This window comes from Phoenix dactylifera, chromosome 18, assembly GCF_051530095.1.
Source record: "Phoenix dactylifera cultivar Ajwa chromosome 18, Ajwa_hap1_PhDact_Kaust_v1.1, whole genome shotgun sequence".
Lineage (NCBI taxonomy): Eukaryota > Viridiplantae > Streptophyta > Magnoliopsida > Arecales > Arecaceae > Phoenix > Phoenix dactylifera.
Window position 1 is genome coordinate 14,013,887 of NC_143207.1, and position 24,836 is coordinate 14,038,722.

The following is a 24,836-nucleotide window of genomic DNA, read 5'->3' on the forward strand; positions in this document are numbered from 1 at the left end:
TTAGCATGTGTAGATTAGAGACTAGCAAAATATGTGATTTTTGATTTTTAATCATTTTTGGTGGTAAAGGTCATCATTAGCAGTATAAAACTCCAATCTAGATGCCCTATTATTGATTTCTAGAGAAGAGTAGGTACTCTCTCATCTAGAAAGAAGCATAGTTTATCTCATATTTTAATCCGCTATATAGATATTACTCAAAATTAAATAATATAATTTGATATATTGCTATATTTTAACTATAATTAATAATTTTAAAATAATTTATCATCTTGCAAAATTAGCCAAATACATTCACCCATTCAATGATTTTAGAATAATGGAGACTGGAAGGATAGATACACTTGTCCAATTTCCAAAAATGCCATTCTTACACCTAAATAACCTGCAAACGGTATTCTATTATTTCTTGTCTGCAGCCAAACACTCAAGCATGCAGGATAACTGCAATTATTATATAGGATAATCTTCTATTTTTCTAAACAGCAAATAAGATTTACATACACTAAACTTGGCATAAGCTAAACACTACCATGTTTGACTATCTTATTCTCGATTAGACCGTCCGGATTCCAGACGAGGCCTTAAAATAATATAGGTGTGGCTAGGTATAGGATTGCTCCAAGAGTACGAAGGCCTTGGCTTGGTGCTGGTGACGGGCCAGTTTCGTGATTAATCTTCTCGCCGTATATGATTTGTGAAGCTGCAAAGAACTCAATGTGTTTACTCATGCTTATGAAAGCTATTCCTTATTAAAAGAATGTACGTTGCGATTTGCTGGAGATGACCGGGTCAAGCAAATGACCTTTCACCAAAGGCATGCACATGTAAATAGGACCAACTCGCAGTATGTTGCTGTCCGACCTGCTCCCCCTTTAAAAAGTCCAATTCCTCATACGCGGGTTATCCCAGAGCCAACCCGCTTAGCTTGCTTGGAGCCACACGTTTGTCGGTTTGCAAGACCGGGATTACAGGAGACCTAACCAAATTAAACAATCAACTCGTAAGATATTCGGCCGCCAGCTTATGGCTTGTTTAAGAAGAAATTAAGCCTTTAAATCCTTCACTCCTTCTACTCGCATTCCCTCGCCAGTTACTAGCTAAGGAACTCTTAGACCTTCTTTCATCTAGCTATTTGCACCAACCACCACCACAGCCATGTCCATAGCCGAGTACTTCAAGCTTTGCTGCCACTGCTTGTTCAATAATTTCCTTGCTATTTCACTCGTGTCTAGTCTTATGGCCGCCCTCATCGAGGTGCTTGGTCTTGGTCCTGACGAGGTTCAAAAGCTCTGGACTTCATTCCAGGCCTTTGATGCCTTCTATCTTCTCTTCTTCTGGCTTGCCTTCATCGTCTTGGCTACCGTATACTTCATGTCAAGGCCCCGCCCCATATATCTCGTAGACTTCGCATGCTACAAGCCACCGGCATCATGCCGGTTCCCCTTCTCCAAGTTCATGAATCACTCGACGAAGAACGAGGTCTTCGAGCCCTCGAGCATCGAGTTCCAACGCAAGATCCTCGAGCGGTCGGGTCTCGGCGAAGATACCTCCCTCCCCCCAGCCCACCATGTCATCCCCTTTACCCCCACCATGGCCAAGTCGAGGGAGGAGTCCGAGCTGGTCCTCTTCTCCGTCGTCGATTCGCTCTTCCGGAAGACCAAGGTCAAGCCCAGAGATATTGACATACTCGTCGTGAACTGCAGCCTCTTCTCGCCGACCCCCTCCCTCTCGGCGATGATCGTGAACAAGTACAAGATGCGAGGCAACATCCGGAGCTTCAACCTCTCCGGCATGGGATGCAGCGCGGGGATCATCTCGATCGATCTTGCACGCGACGAGCTGCTGGTACACGCCAACTCCAACGCGCTCGTCGTGACGACGGAGATCATCACCGAGCAATGGTACACCGGGAACCGGCGGTCGATGCTGTTGGCCAACTGCCTCTTCCGCATGGGCGGCGCGGCCGTGCTTCTCTCCAACAAGCGCCAGGAGAAACGGAAGGCAAAGTATGAGCTCCTCCACGTGGTGCGCACGCACCATGGAGCCGACGACCGGGCATACCGGTGCGTCTACCAGGAGGAGGACGCCGAGAAGAAGATCGGGGTGTCGCTGTCCAGGGATCTCACGGCGATCGCCGGGGCCGCATTGAAGGCCAACATCGCGGCGCTCGGTCCGCTCGTGCTGCCGCTCTCCGAACAGGTTCTGTTCTTCCTTAACACGCTCGGGCGGCGGTTCGCCAACCCGAAGTGGCGGCCGTACGTGCCGGACTTCAGGAAGGCCTTCGATCACTTCTGCATACATGCTGGGGGGAAGGCGGTGATCCTGGACATGGGGACGAAACTCAGGCTGAGCGAGGAGCAGACGGAGGCGTCGAGGATGACGCTGCACCGATTCGGGAACACCTCGTCGAGCTCGCCGTGGTACGAGCTCGGCTACGTGGAGGCGAAGGGGAGGATGAGGAAAGGAGACAGGGTGTGGCAGATCGGGCTGGGGAGTGGGTTCAAGTGCAACAGCGCTGTTTGGCGCTGCCGCCGGTCGGTGGGGAGGGAGGAGGAGGAGGCGTGGGCCGACTGCATCGACCAATACCCGGTGCAAGTGGCGGAGAGGGACCTGCAACACTAGAAATTTACCTCCGCCCTGCCCTCTACAATAAGGTTTGGATTAGATTTAATTATGGAATGGAGTGGATTGTGGTGTGGTTGGTGAATGATGATGCGGTGTGGGGTAGGGAGAGGCTTCGATTGCAATGATTTCGTCCAATAAATAGTAGAAGTTGTGATGCAAGTTATTTCGATATACCTTTCTTATTGCATGCATGGTAGTATCGTACTTCATTTGTTTAAGTTACGTAATACTTGGAGTAGTTTAATTCATACAGGTTCTAGAAGAAATTAAGGAATTCCAAAGGGTGTATGTGACTTCACTGCCATATGAATGATCAATCTGTATGAAATAAATTATACTAAAGACATTGCCACTTTAATGCAAAATGTGCTTCTATTTTGACTGTCTTTTTCAGGTATTGTACTATTCTATATGTCATGTCACGCAGTTTGTATGAGAGAAAAGAAAGGCGTATATCTGCTTCAGCTTGAACCTTGCGTTGTCTTGATAGTTGATACCAAATAATAAATATGATGGATGCAGGGACAGAAATACAGAGTTAGTACATCAAAATATTTTTTAATCAATTAATTTTTGAAAAAAATAATGTTTTAAAAATAGTTTTGGCAAAAAAAAAAAAGTGACATATTTTAGAACGGCTTTTGTTAGGCTTAACATCTACTTTTGTAGAAAAATTACATCACCTATCTATTGTGTCCCTCGATTAAAAAAAAAAAAAAAAAAAAAGCTTGTCTATGAATTTTGATAGCTTAATGATAGTTTTTTTAAAAAAAATTCCAATTCCAACCTGTGAAAAAAATAGCTTTTCTATGTTCGTCATAGGTAAGGCTGCAAATAAGTCGGATTGGCCCATGACCCGACTTAACCCGACCCGATTAGACCCGATTCGACCAGTTTAAAAGTAGTAGGGCCGGGTTGGATTCTAAAATTGGGCCGCTCCATTTTTATGACAAGATTTGGGCTTTCTGAATTTGAACCCGAATCGACTCGTTCCGTTTTAAATTTGGACAGTTTTGGATTTCCAATCCTACGACCCGATCCGCCCAAACCCGCTAAACCATTTGGGCCTGTGGGCCGTAAGGGTCCAGGCCCGGCCACCTAGCTGGTGCTTAGAGTACTGGCTTATATCCCTACTTGGACTCGAATCGGACACGACCCAAATCCGAATTTTTGATGTTGGGATCAAGTTGTACATGGACCCGACCCGACTCGAATGACCCGATGGGTTAAAAATTGTGGCCATTGAATCCGATTCGATTTTTTATTGGGTTAGGTCTAGATCCAACATTAGGACCTGAATAAGAAATTATATTGGATTGGGTTAGAATTACTCATAATTCAGTTTGACCCAACCCCTAAGTTTTTTTCTAAAAAATATAAAAATTTTATTTTTATAAGAATCTTATTTTTTTATCTCTCTCATTTAAGAACTTCAATCAAACAAAAAATATTTTTTTGTTTAAACATTCGATGGGCCTGATGAGCACCCTGCCATGCGGTGTGCGGGCCGGCTACGTGTTACCGCCATTGGATGTGCCACATGTTCTCTTCGAAAGCCGCCACCTGTACACAGCTGCAGCCCGAGGAAACGCCTGGTGTTTATAATCCACAGTGTCATTTGTTTTCATTAAAAAAAAGGGAAGGAAAAGACTTTATCTTTTTTATAAAAAAAAATTGGGTGGGGGGTAGAGCATATTTTGAACTAGTTTTCAGCTATTTTTTTATTTTCTTTGTTTCCATAATTATTGTTAGAATATAAAATTATTGTTTTAGTTTTGCATTATTAAAAATTTTATTCAAGTTTTTTATTTGTATATCAAGTTGTTTTTTACTCCCATGCATCCTTAATCCAACGCTTCAGTAGCCGAAGCTTAACAGCCTTCTTGTTTCCGCATGCTTATCCTGACGTCTTACATCAACTGGCCCAGAGACAAGGCCCATCCTCATACTTTGAAGCTAGATTTTGTCCTATTTTGGTGAACAATGATTGAAGAACAAAGTCCCTGGAGAAAAGCACGGTCTGGCCAGCCCAGCTCGAGATTTAGTGGGCTTGGGCCTGAACACCCTGGGACGGGTCTGGACCGAAAGGTAGACACGATTTAAAAATCAGGCCAACCCTGAAAAAATTGAAAAATAGCTCGACTATATATTATATATCAATTATATTAACTAATCATATATTATAATAAAATAATAATTATGGTACAGTTAATAAACCAATTATATTGTTTGGCTAAGATAATAGTACGTAGTTGGAAGAGGATTTTGGGCTTGATGGGCGGGTCTGGGATGGGCACTTTGAGATTGGGCCAAAGCAAAAATGTGAGCTCGATTCACGCAAAGCATGTCTACCAGAAGGATAATGGGGCGGCCGATTGGGTGGATTCCTTTGTTGCCGACCATTCGGAGGGACACCAATAGGTGGGTGAGGCAGAGTTACCTAGTGCTCTTCACGATGTTTTGTATTTTGATTCTCTTGGCTGTATTCATAGACGTTTGTTATGATACTTCCGATTTTAGCAAAAAAAAAAAAGGGCAAAAATGTGAGCTCGATGTTCGGGCTGGCCCAAACCTAAGCATAGGTAAGCCTAGCTTGAGTTCTCTAATAGCCCGGTGCTGGGGTGAGAAACTGCCTCAAACTCGATCCTAAGGGCTCGTTTGGTTCGCGGGAAAAGAAGGGGGGAAAGTGTGGTCAACGGAAAAGTAATGAGATGCCTCTTGTTTGGTTGGAGTTTTCAAAGGAGAGAGAAGGGAAAGTAGTATTCCCATGGGAATGTGATTCCCACATTTCATGGGAAAGTCTTTCCCATGAGAAACATGGGAAAGTTACTTTCCCATGAGGCGGGAATCACTCCATTTTTACTTTTTCCCAAAAAGTCCCTTCAGCATTAAAGAAGCATTAAAGAGGCATTAAAAACTTAATTTTTATTAAGGGCATAATAGGAATTATATATAACTTTCCTAGGAAAGTAGATGGCCAACCAAACATAAGCACCTTGGAAATTTGTCACTTTCCCATGGTCAACCAAACATGCCAAAAGTACTTTCCTAGGCATCCTCTTCCTAGGAATTTGTTTCCCAGGAATCATATTCCTAGGAAGCAAAATGCTTCCCGCGAACCAAACGAGCCCTAAGAGTCTGGAGCTCTTTTCGATCCCAGTCTCGTTTCTTATATATTCTCTTCTTTTTTTTTGATTTTATGAGCTATATTCATACCTATTGGGTGGGAGCCCTAATTAAAATAAATAAATAAATAAAAAGAACCCGGAAGAGAAGCCTCGACTCGAACACGGAAATAAATAAAAGAGTAAACGGAGGTGAGGTGATCGCCAGCCAAAGCAAAACCAGCCAATTGGCCACTCGTTCGATTCGAATTTGAATTTTGAAAGATGACGTACTTTAGTACAGCTACAAGCTACCAAGGGCCATATTTAATGCCCATATTGCCACCTGAGTTATAAATAATTATGCTATCACTCCCCACTTCCACTTGCTTGTTTGAGGGGGGATATTTCAATATTTTACCATACGAATAGCAATAAATAATAATACTATTTATTAATTGTCAATACTCAATAGTATGATGGCCGTGAACAAGCATCATGACAATTATCATTTAAATCACCATGTCTAATAGTTTGCCATGCAAATAGTGATAATAACTAGCACTTACACTTTAGCATGCTTTTCATTGATCACCAATATAATAAGTATTTTTTCATCCTCAAAATTTTCATTCCAGTATTGGACCGGGCGTATAATCGACATTATTTATATTGTTGAATAATATTTTAGAAAAAGTGCTGCAAATTAACTGAATATATTGGCCTAGCTGGGTCTAGTGGTGGCGTGGTTGTCCAATCTACATATATATATATATATATATAGAAAGGCTAATAGGACTTCGGACTGGATAGCCTCATATGTAGCCAATCAGAAGATGCTTTATGGGTCGGAAAGAAGGAGCTCTCTAAAGCGTTTCTGGAGGTACTGCATTTTAATTTTTTTTATGTTCCTACTAAAATTGTATAAATCAAAAAAAAAAAAAAAAAACTGGTCTGGGTAAGTCGGCGCTTTGTAAGACGCTGGTGGCATTTGAAGTTAATCCCTTAAAGTTCGGTGGCATTTGTTTACCAAGTTATTATAATAATAACATACCAGCAATGATAAGGGTCGACAAAGAGAAAACAAAACGAATGGCAACTGCTCATCCCATCCACTTCGGCGATCCGTGTCATGTCTCCTCCACCACTCAGCACGCTCCGATCTCGACCTCCTCCCCACATCTCATCCGTCCATCCCCACCCCTGAACAAGCGCTCCCCTCCCTTCCTTCCCCTTCTCTTATCGTCTCCTTCCTCTCTCTCTCTCTCCCTTTTTTTTTTTGGCTTTTATTTTTTTAAATTATTATTACACTCTTTTCCTTCTTCCAAACCCTTTTTCTTTTCTTTTTAGTAGACACCCCAACCCCAGAGCGTACCCTCTGCGCTCGCCCACCATGGCTACCGAGGAAGTTTGCAAGCCTCCCAATCTCCCTCCTTATCCTGAGGTACGTCCCTACACACTCAAAGAAACATAAAAAACAAAAAATATTCTCGAAATCTTAGGTGTGAATGTTTCATTCTGTTAATCCTTAGTTAGTCTGGAAAAAAATTTGGATTTTTTTGGGAGTTTTTGGTTGATCGGTTGGGTGTGGACTGTAGATGATACTTGCAGCGATCGAGGCTTTGAACGAGAAGGAGGGGTCGAACAAGTCGGCGATATCGAAGTACATCGAGTCGTCGTACGGGGAGCTGCCGCAGTCGCACTCGTCGCTGCTGACGGCCCACCTGGCCCGGATGAAGGAGAGCGGCGAGCTCCTCCTCGTCAAGAACAACTACTTGAAGCCTGGGCCCGAAGCGCCCCCCAAGCGGGGCCGCGGCCGGCCCCCCAAGCCCAAGCCCGTCGTCCCCCCGGACGCCGTCCTCCCCCCTCCCCGCCCCCGCGGCCGGCCCCCCAAGCCCAAGGACCCCCTCGCTGCCGCGGTCGCCAAGGTCAACAAAGGCCTCCCCAGGGCCCGCGGCCGCCCGCCCAAGAAAGCCCGGCCTGCCGTCTCCGCCGCGGCGGCTCCGGCTTCCGATGGCGCTCCGGCGAAGAGGGGCCGAGGCCGGCCCCCGAAGCCCAAGCCCGTGGCGGCGAACGACGAGGCCTGACTTGAATCAATCAGTCTCAGGGGAGGTCGACCGCTGATGAGAGCTCTAAACCTGTTCTTGTTGTTGTTCGCTGTTTCTTTTTCTTTTCTCTCTAATTGCTGCTGTGGGGTTCTTAGAATGAATGGATGGATGGATGGATGGACTCAGCTGTTGTGTTTGTAATTTGTATGTACGTTGTGGTAGCTGCACTCGTTGACCGTGTTATTGAAAATGACTGACTGAATTAATGGTGGTTATCGCGATTTCTAATCTCTTCTTTTTACTGTGTCCAAGATTTCAATTTTTCTATAATAATATTTTCCAAATAATTGTGCTATGGGTGTTGAGAAAAATAATGATAAAATGGGATGCTTATTGTAAAAAAATTTCATATTATTCTTCTGATGATAGAAACTAATAGGATGGTGCGGTAACTTTGCCTGCCTGCTGGTATATTGGTGTCTGTAGTTGTTTTAATGATCCATGATCTCTTTCTGTGATGTCTGTAGTAATTTTAGTGATTGTTTCGAGAGAAAAATGGTAGAACTTGAGAGCTGGTCTTGCATGTAAGAATTGATTGCAGGTGTGAAGATTAATTTTTTTTCCCCTTGTTGTTTCATTTCAGGAGACTTGTTCATGGTACTTCTTGATGAGTTCTTGAAAAAGGGACATCATCTTGAGGCTGAGCTGGAGTAAAAGCAATAGGTGCTCCAAAATTTATTTTCAGGCCTTACATTGTTCAATAGCGTAACATCAGTGATGGACGAATTCAATTAAATGATGGATTGCCAGTTGCTTTGTGATAATGTCCTTGTGTTGCCTTAGCATCATCTCCAATGTAGCTTCTAATTTTTGCACTTTATGTACTCATTATTCACTCTATGTTGGGATAATGCGTATTGTAGTCTAAAGGACTACTTCATGCATCATGAGACTAGAGATTCACTCTTAACTATGGTGCATTATATGGAGCTTATATCCGACATTCTTTTAGATGTTCATGGTTGTTGCATGAAATTTCATATAAGGCTGTCTTCAATGTTGTATAGCTATATATGCCCTTTTTTTTAATGCTGTAACTTTTTTCTTATTTTCTTCAGTGTTGAATTGTCAAACTTGTGGTCTTAAGTTGATTTGCTGAGAACTTGTTTGGGCATTTGTTCTTTAATGAAGGTAACTGGTTGGTTTGAGTTAGATATAACCAGACAGGATTTTCGGAATGGAATTTTATCTTGATCCAAACACGAACAATTTAGTAGATCGTTTGAGCAGGATGTCGATGGTTGAAGCTTTCCAAACACGAACAATTTAGTAGATCGTTTGAGCAGGATGTCGATGGTTGAAGCTTAAATTTTGTGGGTCGTGTTTGATGTTTCAAATTGTTCATCCTAGTTGTGATGGCTTTGGTTTCCTTTGTTTGTTTTATGCTTGTTAGACCTTGTTTGATTGAACCTTCTAATCTTAACTATGAAGATTAGTGGCTTAAGTGTTCAGGTTTTTTTTTTTTTTTTTTTGTATGGGTAGCGTACAATCTAGTAAATTTCATTTCTATGCAACCAACTTATGTCCATATTTACTGGCTGTGCTGAGAGAAAGGTGATACATAGTTCGTTTCTTTCTTTTTTTAATCTTATTTAATGATGTCTTCAGTAGACATAGTTCATATCTTTCTTTTTTTAATCTTATTTAATGATGTCTCCAGACTCCAGTAGGCACAGGCTCCTTATTCTTTCATTTTTTTTTTGTTGAGTTTGCCTCCCAAAAGTTGCGCAAGCAAGCTCTTGAATGAAAACAACTGGTTACATAAGTTGAAAGCCGTGAAAAATTTTCGGATGTGAGTTCCTTAAATTGACTTGTTGTTCTGGAAATAGGTGTAACAAAAGGTTTACAATTTAGAACCATGATAATGAAATGCTCAGTTATGATCAACCATAATCAAACTTGCTCGATCACTCCCAGTCGTATAATTTTTTTTTAACAGGGTTTGTTCTATTTGAATGTAAATATAAAATTGTATTAAAGAAGTCAAAACATTGGAATGCTGATCTTATGGATGTTATATCAAAACAAGTTAACTCATGCCTCGAAAGTGGTAAGTGAATGTGGGAAGTATATATTGTAAGTCATGCCTTGAGAGTGGGAAGTATGTACCGTAGGTCAGTTGCATGAGTTCCTGGACTTTTTTTTTATTCCAAATTTCAGAAAGAGGTTCTAACTTACATGTTTTTTGTGCCCACTTTGTTCAACAAAAGATAGCCTTGAATATGAGGAGATTGCTCCTAAGGTTTCATTTCTTTCTGAATTCTGGTTGTGATTCTTTGTGCCACTTTAGCACTGTATTCTTTTTAGATCATTTTGTGGATTGGGATTAATTTGGATGCTTTCTTGGATTCTAAATTTCCAAATTTCTACACCAAGAAGTTTGCATGTTGAGCCTGGCTTGATTTTGTTTGGGTTCCGATTGAAGGTTTGTATTTGTAGGATTAGCTAGTTTTGTGCGTGATATATTATTTCATGTGGCCTATGTTATTGATTTATTGGCATGATAAAGAGCAAGAATTGACCTCTTTTTTGGCTGAATCTGGTTTATTCCAGCCAAAGATTAATTTGGAACTGGTTGAAACTTTTGTGTTTGATCAATCTTGGTTACTTTCTATCTGTTTTGGTCGATTTTGTGTGGCTTCGGGAATTTTGGCCAAAAAATAATGGAAACTACTATTATCTAAATATAGTTAGCTCTTTTTAAAGTTTATTAGTACTATTCGATCACATATTTATCTATGATTGCAATTATTTAACTAGATGATGCATAAGCTGCATCTAAAATAATGAATAAAATATTTCTTATTTAGATGATTTTTTTCTTGCTTGGATGGATTACTCAAATCTCAAATAATAATTGTTTATATTTTTTTCTGTTTGAACAAGTTTTTGAATAAAATAATAAAATATATTTTGGGTAGGTTTTCTTTGCTAGATGAGTTATGAAAATGAAATAGGATGAAATAATGCTTAGATGCATAGTTCTTGCTTAGATGAGTTATAAAAATAAAATGAAATAAATATATTTGGATCAATTTTTCTTTACTTAAATGGTTTGTTAAAATGAAATAAATTGTGATATGTATAGAGAGAAGTTTAGCAGGATGCAAAAATTAGTGTATGGAAAATTTACAAAAAATAGAGAAAAGTGTATGAAAATTATAGAAGTCAGGGAGAAGTGTAGGAAAACACAGTACATTTTATAGTGAGTGAAAAGCTTAGCATAACATGTTAAGCATCTATGTAATTTAATTTTGGTCCATAACTACCCACAGTATGATCCTGATAACTCAAAACATAGTAAAATAATGTAAAATAACTTTCTTATATGATTGTTTTTCTAAAACTAGGAAAGAAATTACTGAAATAGCCAAAATTGTTGAAATCAGAATTCTTTCTAGGGGCTGAAACCCAAGTTGAGATTTACAACCTTGGTACCCTCTTTTGATCAATTGGAAGTTGGGAACCTTGAAGTGTGTGGTGGGCCTAGGGGCTTTTGTTAACCTTGTCATATTTCAGTCAAGGACAAGGGGATTTTCATCCTTTTTTGGATGGTGACTTGGGTCAAAAGCTTTGTGAAACTGGTAGTAACTATGTATTGTCTAAAATAAATAGCAATGCATCTATGTGATGGAGGAGATGATTGAGTATCATATGAGGATCTTTGTGGAACAGAAGATGTTTAGTGAGCATATGAAGGGCAACTGTTGATGATTGTATAATGGGGAAACTTGACAATGCTGATACCTTGATATTGCTTCTTGCAATGTCCACTTGCACAAAATTGCAGTATTTCTTATATATTCTAGAAGGCCATGGTTCTCATTAAAATTTCAAACATATTTGGAAGCAATCATTTAATTGAAGTGCCATTTTATAATTTATACTGGAAATATAATTCTATATTTATTTTTACAAATTTGTAAATATTTTATTTTATCTTTTTGAGTTTTGAAGTATTTCTTGCTATATCAGATATGAGAATTGTGATGGTTATTCTTGCAAATATATGGTTTCTCTAGAAGCTGCGAACTATAAAGTCTTTCTAAAGTTGAAAAGGTAGTTCTAAATGATTTTGCATTTAGTTCAATGATGTTTTTGTATGACATTCCATGTATTTTATTGAATATTCTATTTGACATATTGTATTTGAATTTTTCATTCTAAGAGCTGTTTGAGAAAGGGTTAGGGGTGTATCTTTCGTGTGAAAGAATGATTCACCTTCCTTCAAACAAATCTACTGTTCATCAGCTGCTCACTTTGAGAGCTGTGCTAAAGGATGAATGAGTGAATGATAAAGTTTGGATTGCTTTGAGATCTATATGGTGGGTGATCGAACATATCTATGCGGTGGGTGATCGAACGGTGGTTTCGTGCGAAAGAAGGTGGACCCTTTTGTACAAAAGATGCAAAACATCGGTAATTCTAGTATCTAATAAAAACATATCAGAGACCACTCAGAAGTACATCCATTGTTTTCTAATGTCGGCTTATTCAAGTAGAGAAAATGTTTAGAGTTTTTTTGTTTATTTTCAAAAGAAGTCTCATATGAATCCTATGCACAATAATTAACATGCATCCAGGACAAGTCCCCTGAATCTGAATTCTATGTTCTGTGAATTTGGAATATGATTTTTAGTAGGTTGATGAAGATGGGAGTGCAGCCACATTGTCATCGCCAATCATTCAGTTGTTCTGATTAATAGTTATAAAAGGTGGAAAGGACTGGTAATGATGTTCTGCTGCATATGTCTGTCAAAGAACATGGTATTTTTTTTTTTGGTAGAAAAAAAGAACATGGTATTTAAAGTCTAACATTAAAGCATTTCTGTGGTCACTTTGGGTGCGAGATGGTTGAATATTCTTTAGGAGTGGATTGTTTACTTGATTAAACTATCGACTCCTATCTGGATTAATTTAGTTCTCTCTTTAGGTGAACATGATCCATTCCTCCTACTTAAAGATTCTTTTGTTGGTACATATGGTGAAAGATATTGAGAAGAGTATCTCTCACTTCACCAACACACCTGAGAGGCAATATAACCATAGATCAGTGGTGTAGAGGCCATGGAGCATTTTGTTTTTTTTTTTTGGGTAATTATGAAGCATATTGTTTATAACCTCCATTGCTGCAAACCGGTCTTTTGTTGCATTTGGAGACCAAAACTGCATGGAGATGAAATGTCAGCATAACCCAACTGAAAAGCTTGCCTGATTGAAAGTTTCATGAGGAAAGCTCCAGTTACAGCTCTTCTCAGAAGAGTGGTTACGAATTCACTCAATGGCTGCGACACCAAATGATTGAATGCAGGACATTAGCTCAGTGATTTTCTTCAGCAAGCTGAAGATCATGAAGGCCGTCTGCACTGAAGGGCCATATATTTTTCAAACATTTCCAGACAAACACGAGTATAGTTGTATTTTGGCAATGCTTTAATCCATGAACAACTACTATTTATTTTTTTATTTTTATTTTATTATAATTTGTATGTTTAATGTAACTTTGTGGCTAGCATTGGTTGAGCCAAGCCCGGCAGGAACAATCTATTAAAATGCAGATCAAAGGGTCAATAAAAAGAACAATAAATAACAATTTGGCAAGATTTTTTTTAATGGTAAGGAGACAATGCCATGTTTGAAGGCATATGCACCAAGTCTAGCAGTCAATACAAGGTTTTAAACATAAATGACAGATATAGGGAAGAGGAATGAGCTCTTCTCTGCAATCAGCTATAAACTTGTGATTATTACCATGCCTTTCCTGCCGAACCGAAGAGATGCATCTTCTCTGCAATCACAGCTTGCATTGCCTCCTTTGCAGACGCCATCACATGAACCAAGTCTTTGTGGGGCTTCTGGAGAGACTCCAAGTAGGAACTCCGGACTTCTGTGTTCACGTTGAACTTTCTTACACCTAATGCTATGCATTCCTGTCCAAAAAGCTAAGAAATATTAGTAGTATTTCAGGCATTCACATCTTTTCTTTCGTTGTTTAACCATTTTTTTTGTCTTTTGACCCAATATTTATTTTACTTACAGAGTAGAAATGCAAGAAAATATACGGAGTCCTGAGGACTGGGAAATATATATACAAAGATTGCATCAAGTTGCTCACACGGTGATTTAAAATACTCAAGGGCTGATAAAAGGAACCAACCACTGATGCTCCCTAGGTCTGTCGATAGATCAGGACTTTATATGGATCTGAACTGAGTTTGATCTGTTTGTCTCGAATTGGTAAGAGTTATCTATCCAATAACTTGATAAAGATGTAGATTTGATCGACCCAATTCTGTATGCAGACAGGAATGAACCAATTCCCATAATAAATGATCCAAATAGTTTATAAATAAGAGGGCAGACTTTGGTTCAATAGTTATTTTGCTCCATTATGACCTAGGTGTCATGGATTTGAAACACGAAAACAACCTCTCCGCACGTGGGGGTAAAGCTGTGTATCTGGCAGTCCCTAGATCTCGTAGTGGTAGGAGCCTCATGCATTGCAACGCCCAAATAATGTATAAAAAATAGAATATACATTGAAAAAAAATAGAAACTTGTAGCTTCATCCTAATCCTACAACATGACACAACTCATGCAAAAGAAAAAGGACATGGTTTCCCATGTTTTTCTTTATTCTTGGCCAAATTAATGGCAAGAAGAGTTCAACTTGACTAAGAGCTTCCTAGTGTTGACCAACGAATCATACTCTGTGCGTGTGACAAGAAATACAAGCAAAAAAAAAAAAAAAAACAGAGTGCTAACCCTTGATGCAAGCCTATAGTAACAAGAAATACATTTGTTGTACTGCAGTAACTTCTAATACTTGTCAATGCCTCAGCATTTATGTCCTTCATTATTTCAAGATACTATTTATATATGCCGTTCCTTCTTAGAGCCTACAAAATTACTTTTCTTTACACCTATCATAAGCATTTTCTAAATCAAGGTAGACCATATATAGACTTTCCTTTTTCTTAAAAACATTATGATTTTATAAAAAATAGAATATACATTGGAAAAATAAAATTTATAGACTTGTAGCGTCATCCTCACCCTACAACATAACACAGTCCGTGCAAAGAAAAAGGCATGGTTCTCCATGTTTTTCTTTATTCTTGGCCAAATTAATGGCAAAAAGAGCTCAACTTGACTAAGAGCTTCCTAGCGTTGAACAACGAACCATACTGATCAAATTCCCGAATCATGCAACTCTTCTTCCCTTCCTATTCCTTCACCCCTCTCTTTTTTCTCGGTTTAGTGCTAGCCGCTAGGATGATGGACATCAGAGCCCACGACACTTCAAAAGAGGTAGCAATGAGATAGCCCACATCAAGTCTGGGACCTGGTACCACTTAAAAAAAGTGATGGGCGACACAAATAAGGTTGAGGAATGCACTTCCCTAGTTTCACTCAGGGATCGGGAGTCTCAAAGTGGCAAAGCCATCACATACCACTCGATTCTGAATTAATTAAACAATAAAAAACTATCGGGAATCATGTGAGGTCCGAGGGGAGTAAGGTATGTGTTTTTGCTTGCAGCCTCGTTGTTCCTTTAGGATTGGGAGCTTCTAGTTACCCAAATCAATGGGATGGTGTAGTGCATTGCCAGTTTTGCCCTCGTCCTAGGTGGGACCATCACGGGACGAGTGAGGCATCCCATGTATGATAGAATCCGGGTCTTGTTTCCATCCCATGCCCCACAATCTCAAAGGAACCAGACAGGACATACAGGATGCCCTTGTCTCAGCGAAACTTAAATCCATGACTTTTAATAAGGGCTTGTACACAGAGGCAGCCCAATACATTTGGGGGCCTAAGGCGAATCCAATAAATGAAGCCTTTTTTTTTTAATAATAATTTTTTTAATAAGTATAAAATACTTTAAAAAATGATATGAAAATAGATAGCTATCAAGTACACTATTTCAACAAAGATACATGAATCTAACAAAGATGGACAAGAAGCCTTTTCAGTTTAATATAAGTTTTGAATGAAAGCACGGAAAAGTAATTATGCTTAAGGAAGGGCCATAAAACTGATTAAATAACTGAGATAATGCTTGGCAGTACCGTTTACCATGTCAAGCAAGAGCAGAGTAGGAAAAGGTTATGAAATACCGTTTACCATGCTTGTCTGGTTGTATTCACGTTAGAGGTATATGAAATGAAATACCGTTTTGACCCCAAAAAAAAAAAAAGGTTATTCCATGGCACTTCATGGTCAAGGTAAAGAAAAGAATTTGTCCAGAAAGGAACCTCTCTATGGGAGAAAGTAGGGGCATTATGGGAAATTCACTCCATCTAATTAATAGAAGTCCCATCCCACCATCTCCCCTTCAAGTGAGTACCCAAGCAGCCACTGCAACATCACAGCACAGCAGCCGTTCAACCCCCCCTCCCTCCTTTTCTTTCTCTACCCTCCAAGAAGTCCATCTCCAATCCCCCTATCTTTCTTCCTGATGGCCCAGCTGGATTAGGAGTAATGTGAGGGAAGGAAAACCAAGAACAAAACCAAAAAAGAGAAGGGATGAAAGATAAGAGTGGCTTCAGACGTGTATCAAGCCAACCAAATCCCTCCTCTCTCTCTCTCTCTCCTGTCTCCACCCAAAACAAAACTACTGTCCCCAACTTCCCAAATTGCCTCTCTGCAGGCCGGGAAACTCTCCACCTCCCTTCCATCAAGGGGGAAGAATCGTAGCCAGCTCCTGTTCCCATTTTATATGGGGCCTTTGCTTCCTTTTGGTCAGCCTCCCGGAGGCCTTCCATTGGCCCGAGGCCTTAGGCGACCGCCTCGGTCGCCTAGGACTCAGGCCGGCCCTGCTTATACAGATGCCTAACTATTATATCCAAGGTCCGCCGAGCCAATACCGAGACCCATGCTCGTTGGCTACTAGTTCCGGTTCACCCTGGTTCAATAGACCATGATTCAAACTTTTTAAAGAGGTAGGGAGCCCAAACTAGTGCGAGCTGAGCGGTTTGCACCGGTTCGGCTCCGAGCAGAGCGGTTCGCACTAGTTCTGCTCGGAACCACCCGGTTCGGAGCGATTCGGGACAGTTTAGAGTGGTTCAGGGCAATTTGGAGAGGATTTCGAAATTTAGGGCCGAACTGATCTGGTTTCTCGCCAGTTCGGTTTGGTATGGGACAGTTCGGCCCGGTTCAGCATATCTTGACTGTATCTATGTGGGTAAGGCAGGAAGTTAAAAGTGAAAAAGGAAGGAGAATGCAAAAGATTAGGCATTGCGACTGATTTTGCAATCTTAATGTTTTCAGGATACCAAAATCCATCTAAAAGGTGATCTTTATATCTTGAATATCTTGCACTTGCAGATAATGGTTCTCTGATTTCTTTGAGCTGTCGAATGTAAGTAAACTTTACATGAGAAGTGCTAGGTAAGCGACTATGTTATGGAATTATTGCAGTGCCTAGATTTGTATAGGAACATCACTTTCAAGGATCTACCGGTCGTCTTGGTTTCCACGTGTATGACACAATCTAGATCTCATTGGGATTTCTCATTTTTCTGTCTCTTACATTACTATTTGAAGGCTAATTATACTAAGGCATTCTGATATTAGGAGTGCTTCAAGGGTCTAAGACTCTTTAGTCACCTTTTTAGGGTATGACAACTACATCTTTACCTAGGAGGTAATCATGAGTTTGTTTCCATGACTGCTATCCATACAAGTATAAATGTAAAAGCAATGTTGTTAAATCAGTGAAAAAAGATATTTAAGGAGGTAAATGATGCTTCTCTTTGTAATTGGGAAGTTTTTGATCCCAGTGAAGCAATTGATCTTCCATATGCTCTCTATGTTCAAAGTTACTTTTATTGAGATGCAACAGCACCATATCTCTGGTATCAGACAAGGTTATTTGACACCACCGAAACATGTTTAGGAGATCTTGAGAAGGCAATGCAAGAGAGTTAATGCTAGGTATGATAGCATGGGGAAGATGCTACCTGACATATACCATGATATCCACGTTTCATTGTCAAAATATACCACAAGCTTCAGATATGAAGTAGATGGTAAAAAAGATGAACAACTCAATAGTGATTGCTCCAATAGGAAATAATATAAAATCAGCCACCCAAAGATCATAATATTGATGGTCAACAATTACAAAATTATTCATTGGAAGATCAATCGGTTGCTAAATTCAACTACCGGTTAACCAGGAAGTTGTGCTTGTGAAAGATTCAATGTTTTAAAAAGTAAAGGTTCCAATCACTAAGAGATAGCCCATGTTTGAACAATAATTTTGAAGTAATATGATGATCCTTTCTTGTACAGATTCATCAGCATGCACCATCTCTTACATAATTTGGATTGACAAGGGGAAAGGCCATAACTAACCAGTGTTGAAAACAGTTTGACCATTGCAGCATACAAGGAGCAAAGATCCCATTCAAATTAGATCCCTGTAGTTGTACTCAATGTTGTTGGATCTAGGAAGATTCTGTTGTACTCATATTAGGTTCAGAGTACTTTTTTTAGGTCTACGTTTGAATCTTGAGTAACAATAAACAATTCCAACCTTTAGGACAATATTGATTTCTAGGGGTGAAATTTTACAGTTGATATATGACTGAGATTCCCTATTCATCTATTAATCAATAGTCACCTAAATTGATATTTGAGGGGCTTATTATGCTGCGTCCTTTAGTATTAGTAGTCCATCATAGGTCTGAATTACCTTATTAATGTAGGATCTCTCTTCTTTATATAGGACCCAATGTTGGGCTGTAGCCCTCAGAATCTAGAGGTTATAATAGTTCCAACACATTCTTTTAATTTGTATCTGTCGATTATATTCAACTAATTCAAGGATTTGTTCATATATAAACCTCCTTTTGTGGTGGCTTTCATGTTGGTTGAGAGTCTAGATTGAATTCCTTAATCAGAATTAATGTATTCCCTCCAACAAGAATTCAATCACTTTGTTCAATATGTCTCGGTGGTAGAATCACCTTACCTTTCTTATTCCTCACTCTGCAACTACCTGACTTTCCACACCCAGTCCTGCAATCAAAAATCACATTACTCTGCGACAACCTAATTCTCCATGTTTATCCATGACTTTTAATATGTATATTATGTCCAAATGGGAAAGTTTACAGTTAGTATGCTGCTAAGATGACCACAAAAGCACTATTTACACATATTGTGCAATCATCCTGCATTGTGGATGAAATGAACTATCTTGTCATTCCAGCTTCCAAGACAGATTAATCAATAAGTATAAAAATATCTTCACATGAATGGTGAGTGTCCAGACAGTTCTTTGCCGTGGACAAAACTATGATTATTGGAACAAATTACTTAAGTTTGAGGAAGTGTGCATTTGCAGGCATATCAAAATGTGATGGTTCTGGTATGTTGCTATCTTATCACATTAACGGGAGAGCCTATAGTGAACTAAATGGACTGTTTAAACTTTAAATGTAAATCTAATTTGTTTCCTAACAGAGGAAATGGAATAAAAATTTGCCGACAGTGAGTGTGAATTTCCCTGTTACAAATTGAGGGTACAATAGGCATTTTATTCCTTTGTAGTTCAGTGTTTATCATCCCCGAAGATAATTCTATATCCTTTTACCATGGAGACATTTCTAAAAATGAATATAACCTATTGAGCCTTACAAGTAGACCGAATATGTTTAACAAGTATTTGGATGATAAAACACAGAAGTAGAGATGCTTTCGGCTTTTGTAGCATTGCAAAATATAATATCATTAAAGGTACCACCTTATATATGCAAACTGAAAACTCTCAAAGACCTGAAAATAAATTGTCAAAAAGCTGACGTAACCCTTCGAAAACATAGCAGTACCTTTATAATCTCTTTGGGCAGACCGGATGCTCCGTGCAGAACCAAACTTACTCCTCTCTCAACAGTTAATGCACGAAGTTTCTATAACAAAATCAAGGAGTTAACAATAATTTGAAAAAGAAAAAAAAGGCAAAAGCAGCTGCAAAAAAATTCTTTGACCATGCTTCGATATGAAATATCAATCATCGGTGACATGATTCATGACTGTTGACACATACCAGTGCCACAACTGGCACAATATCGGTGCAGTACAATATGAAATTTTTTTGGCATACCGTATGTCGGTACGCCATCCGTACCATGTACGGATACCGAACCGGTATGGTACGGTACGCCCCATACTACCTGGTTCGGGCCGGTACGGCGTACCAGGTAGTACGCTCGAGTTCAGCTTCCACAAGCAGTCCTTTTGTGTGTGCCAAAACTAATATGTACTTTGTGCACAAGATATTCTCCTTTAATGACTTCTTAGGGGATTGAGAATTTGACCATGCAAAAAGGGCATTTTGGTAAACAAACTCTTTTCAATAGAATGCACACATCTTAATTTAGCTGTCCCTCTATTTGAGAGAGAAACAAGAGAAGTTCAATAACAAAACAAAAAAAACGATGTATTTGTAAATCTTTTATTAGATTGAGCTCAAAGTCATCCATCATGCTTCTTCTTATGTGCCTTGCATGTGCAAAGTACAGTAGCCCTAATTGGAAGTCTGCTTTGATGTATAACAACCTGAAAACCTTGTATAAAGATATCTTACCTTTAGCAAGTCAAGTCTTAAATTGGGACCACTAGATGGGTATTTTCCATGTACATTTCCTATGCAAACCGCTAAAGCATCAATGCCTGTCTTATCAATAAATTCTTGAGCCTGAAAACAAATTTGTGAAAACTAATAGTAAAAATCCCGAGTAAGATTAATATCTAACAGTTGCCCAATTTTGCAGAAGTTATATATACCTGAGTGACATCAGTTAATCTGGCTTCATAATCTTCAACTGTCAAGTCATCTTCAGTGCCTGACAACCGCCCGAGTTCAGCTTCCACAAGCAGTCCTTTTGTGTGCGCCAAAACTGATATGTACTTTGTGCACAAGATATTCTCCTTTACAGGAATATGTGATGCATCAACCATGACTGAATCAAAGCCCTGTATGATTCAAAGATAAGTAGCACACTGATCAATACACTAAATGATCAACTTGTCCACAATAAAAGTTGGATGCATGGATGCGCATTCGATGAAATTATACACTACTATTAGGGTATTGAGTAACTTCAGGGAAACCGAACCATCTTTCACTAATACATACCAACTCAAGAGCTTCAAGCAGCTCAGTTTTTGAATTTCCGTGATCAAAGTGAATAGCAATTGGCACCTGCCAAAAAAAGGCTGTAAATAAAAACCATATAGAAGTTTAATGAGATGAATAAAGAAAAGTGTCACCATCTTAATAATTTTTGAGTAGAAACACAGAGAAGTGATGGCACCAAGTGCTGTTCTCAAACATTATGAAAAGATACTGTGCTACTCACTGCTACAAGAGTAGCTTATAAGGCAGAATTATATACCAAAGAAATGTATGGACATTTTGGATAACAAAACATGTTTCTTAAAGAGCTGTAACTAGATATTTTGCATTTCGATCTGCAGTAAATGGGTTAAGCAAGAAAACTTAACCTGATGATGATAGTCCAAACATGGAAATGCACATCAAGTTAACATGACAGACCTTGCACTTTTATTTGCTGTTTGACTCTTCCCCACAGAAAATTTCTAAAATTTCTCTGAAGTTATCCCATTTAAAATGAACTATATTCAAAATAAATGCCTGTAAATATATATATTAATGTATGTACACTACATATGTATGTACTATGTACATACTACATACATAAGCTGACAACCTATTACCCTGGGAGGTGCCATGAGTAACTTCTAAAACTAAAAAAACAATCGGTATTTTCCTTGAAATATGTAGTAAGTCCATGCATTTCTAACATAATGCAGGTGGTTAAGACAGAAGACTTGCACAATGGTACCACATCTACATGAACTTACTCTGGCCTGTTCAGCAGCAGAAATGCAACATGCAACCAAAGAGAGCCCTCCTACCTTCAAAGCACCTGGATGTACCTGGATTGCAGAAGACAATAAATTTAGATGCAACAGCTATAATATATAAAACAGTCATCAATTTCTCTAACTTCCTCTCATTCTAATCCTCCAATTAGTTTGCACTTCCTGATAACATAGAACAAAATTAAATAATTCAAAATAAAAAATCTGCAAGTTAAATGAGGCAAATGCAATATAACTATTACACGCCTATCCCAGCATATATCACATAACAGAAGAAATCGCAAAACAATTATGATCAAGGTTCGCCGTCCTGGTACCAGACCCTATACTAGTACCATCTTATTACAATATTGGTATGCCCGGTACAGAGGCTAGTTCAGCGTATTGAGTGTTAGTACGCCCTCTATACCGTGTACTGGTTCGATACCGGTATATAATGGTACAACTGTATGCACTAGTATGGCAAACCTTAGTTATGATACATATTTTCGAAAAAAAAGGAACTCAAGTTACTGAGCATAATCCATTAAAAAATAAAATTCTTAACACAACACTGTAAAAGTAGTTAAACTAGATATCTGAATATTTAAAAGCTAAGCTGGAAAATATGAATAGAGATCAATAACATAACATGCAACATGGTGCACCTATTTTTATGAATAATATGTTCCTATGCAAGAGCTTGTGTGAATCTTTATTAATACAAAAAAATATATTCCATTGAAATTAACTCAATACATCGAATTTACATATTAAAAATCTATAAATAAAAATAACTCTGCAAACTCAGCATGTACACAAAAATATCAGATGACACTAAACAGAGAATCACATGAATCTCAATTTGAAATTTAAGAAATATGTATTATAATGGTAACTTTGTGTAAGTACTAAGTACCCATGGATTCACTTGAGATGATTAGCTCTACCAAGAAACAACAGTGTTCATTCATGGAAAAACACCCAATGAAGTAAGATTCCATGACGAGGGAGAATTAGTCAAAATCAATAAATCATTTTGGAAGCTATGTACAAGCTTATTTTTCCATAAGAAAGACAATGTGCAAACATGTGTACAAGTATATATTCTAAAAATCTATGTTGGTTGTTGTCTAAGTCTCTAATATCTGCATTAGATCATCTCAATTTATTTATTATGGCCTTGCCCCTGTGGGAGTGCAAACTCAGGTGCATTACGCCCATCAGGCGGGGGTTAAGGTACGCCGTACCGGTACTGATAAGCATACCGATCGCCTATCGGAATGGTACGATTTTTCCATTCCGGATTTGTACCATTCAGTCCGGCCCCAAAGAGAGCCAAAACCGTTTTCCACACTGGAACCGGTCCGGTCAGGGTTCGGTATGGGCTGAATCGGACGGCACGAGCCGGTTCAGCATACCATGGGCAGGGTAAAGTTGCCAATGCGATTCATAGCCTGAAGACCTTAACTGAAGCATGATGCTGATAAATCCATTCCACAAGATACTACCTCTAGGGCCTAATGGGGAAAGGCCATCATTAGTTTTAGCTATTGATGACATGGCTGCATCTGGGGCCAGAACAGAAAAGAGGGTTTACAGAGATACTTTTAGATATACATTAATACATCGTAGATGCTGAGTGTGACACGTGTTCTGTATTGTGAGATGCTTATGTAGTGCTTGTATGATTATTATGGTCACTAGTCTAATACATAGATTATGCCTTCAAATCTTCCAAGGGAAGAAAAGAGGGGAATAGTTCAAGTTGGTCAAATACAGGACCCAAGAAGAAAGTACAAGCCACTATTATGTATGGGGTCTGAACTGCTCCATGGTTGTAGACCGAAGAAATGATATTGATCAAGTAAGATGGACAGCAATACATATTACTTACTACATAACCCTGAAACTCGAGGTACCTACATAAATTCTACATCAATTATTGAAGAAGCTTGAAAAATTTCCATTAACTGTTGGATGACCAGCAATTGCTCACCTGCAATATAGCGGGACTGCTTTCAGCCTCTGCAGCTGAAATAACTGCTTCTACCCCTTCAAGATTATAAACATTGAATGCACCAACAGCATATCCACCCTTCTCCGCATTCTTCAAAATAAAAATACTTCAGTAAAACTAAAAGATATATTGAAAACCTTCAAATATAAGGACCTTACAAGAAGAATAGCTTTGGTTGAACTTCTAGGAGGACAGGCCCAGTTTTTTACAACTTCAGCCAGTGCAGTTTTATCGCCAACATTACCTGTTGAAAAGTAGAAATAGCTGAGGACAAGTTAAGGTTACAATCTGTTATGAGATAAATTGGTGAAAATTTTCAATCACCTGGGAAAACAATGTATGGAACCCCAGGGTGTCTACTTTCTGGTCCTAACTGCCATAAGGGCACACCGGCTGATGCTTGTCCAATTACCCTAGCACGCTGGGCTTCTAAAGCTTTCGTAGCAAGATCTGATGAAGTGATTCCACCCTGAAACCAATTCGATTAAATATCAGAATTCAGAAATTTCACAATTATATAAAGTATATTTTTAACTGACTCAAAACTTTACAAAAGGCATGTCTAGTATCGCCATTGTTTGAAGCCATACTAGATGAGGCGCAACTTGTTTCAATAATACAACATAGAGCCTCACTGAAAAAGGCTAGCTAGATGGGATTATTTGGATTTCTTGTTCTTGTAATAAGTATCCGAGATCTACCCAGTGTACAAACGATGCAGGACTAAACACACTCCCTGCTTGGGTTCTCACAGAGCACATATATCAAATTTTGTTGATTCCATGTTTCACTCTTAAATAAGATTCATCGTCTCAATACCGGATTCTGTACCGGTACCATCATTTACAGTATCGCTACGTGGTTCCAATACGGTATAACTCGGCATACCGAGTGTCGGTATGGTATGGTACAGTATATCGATTTGGTACAACCGGTACAGTACGGTACTGATCGGTACGACAAACCTTGTTCTTAAAGTTTATAGTTTTTTGTACTTCAAGATCATTGATGATACAAACAAGTGAAACAACAAGCACTACAGAAACTAAAATCAAGAAAAGTAGTCCAAAATCACAT

The 24,836-nt window shown here is 39.1% G+C and overlaps 2 protein-coding genes and 1 pseudogene across 8 annotated transcripts in view; 2 read left to right on the plus strand and 1 right to left on the minus strand.

Moving 5' to 3' along the window:
• The first annotated feature begins 1,059 nt into the window (after positions 1-1,059).
• On the plus strand, positions 1,060-2,993 carry LOC103715044 (3-ketoacyl-CoA synthase 6 pseudogene; annotated as a pseudogene). Its single transcript, XR_015974730.2, has one exon. The product of XR_015974730.2 is annotated as a 3-ketoacyl-CoA synthase 6 pseudogene (transcript).
• Positions 2,994-6,940: 3,947 nt separating this feature from the next.
• LOC103715045 (HMG-Y-related protein A-like) lies at positions 6,941-8,604 on the plus strand. 2 transcript variants are annotated; one of them, XM_039117702.2, is made up of 3 exons: positions 6,977-7,176; positions 7,331-7,844; positions 8,424-8,604. In XM_039117702.2, exons 1-2 carry the CDS (start codon positions 7,126-7,128, stop codon positions 7,817-7,819), a joined length of 540 nt encoding a protein of 179 aa, XP_038973630.1. In that variant the 5' UTR covers positions 6,977-7,125; the 3' UTR covers positions 7,820-7,844; positions 8,424-8,604. The 2 variants fall into 2 exon arrangements, with proteins under 2 accessions (XP_008800773.2, XP_038973630.1); XM_008802551.5 differs by lacking the exon at positions 8,424-8,604 and having other exon boundaries at positions 6,941-7,176; positions 7,331-7,977.
• A 4,819-nt stretch (positions 8,605-13,423) lies between these two features.
• Positions 13,424-24,836, minus strand: part of LOC103717358 (ketose-bisphosphate aldolase class-II family protein) — a 75,962-nt gene continuing 64,549 nt past the window's right edge. For 2 of the 5 annotated variants that reach the window (XM_039117701.2, XM_088714433.2), the window contains 9 exons: positions 24,084-24,228; positions 23,918-24,003; positions 23,739-23,849; positions 21,740-21,814; positions 20,991-21,056; positions 20,639-20,827; positions 20,439-20,549; positions 19,681-19,761; positions 13,424-13,770 (listed from right to left, as the gene is read on the minus strand). In XM_039117701.2, the coding sequence (XP_038973629.1) occupies positions 13,588-13,770; positions 19,681-19,761; positions 20,439-20,549; positions 20,639-20,827; positions 20,991-21,056; positions 21,740-21,814; positions 23,739-23,849; positions 23,918-24,003; positions 24,084-24,228 (1,047 nt within the window). In that variant the 3' untranslated portion in view covers positions 13,424-13,587. Of the gene's footprint in view, positions 13,771-18,706; positions 18,869-19,680; positions 19,762-20,438; positions 20,550-20,638; positions 20,828-20,990; positions 21,071-21,739; positions 21,815-23,738; positions 23,850-23,917; positions 24,004-24,083; positions 24,229-24,836 lie in introns of those variants that run through there. The other 3 variants (XR_005507714.2, XM_088714432.2, XR_015974729.1) reach the window with 3 other exon arrangements.

What these genes read in the sequence shown, in the direction of transcription:
- LOC103715045 (XM_008802551.5), top strand. Translation starts at nt 7,126, where the DNA reads ATGGCTACCGAGGAAGTTTGCAAGCCTCCCAATCTCCCTCCTTATCCT. An exon ending in ATCTCCCTCCTTATCCTGAG is followed by an intron (nt 7,177 to 7,330) that starts GTACGTCCCTAC and finishes TGTGGACTGTAG; the next exon opens with ATGATACTTGCAGCGATCGA.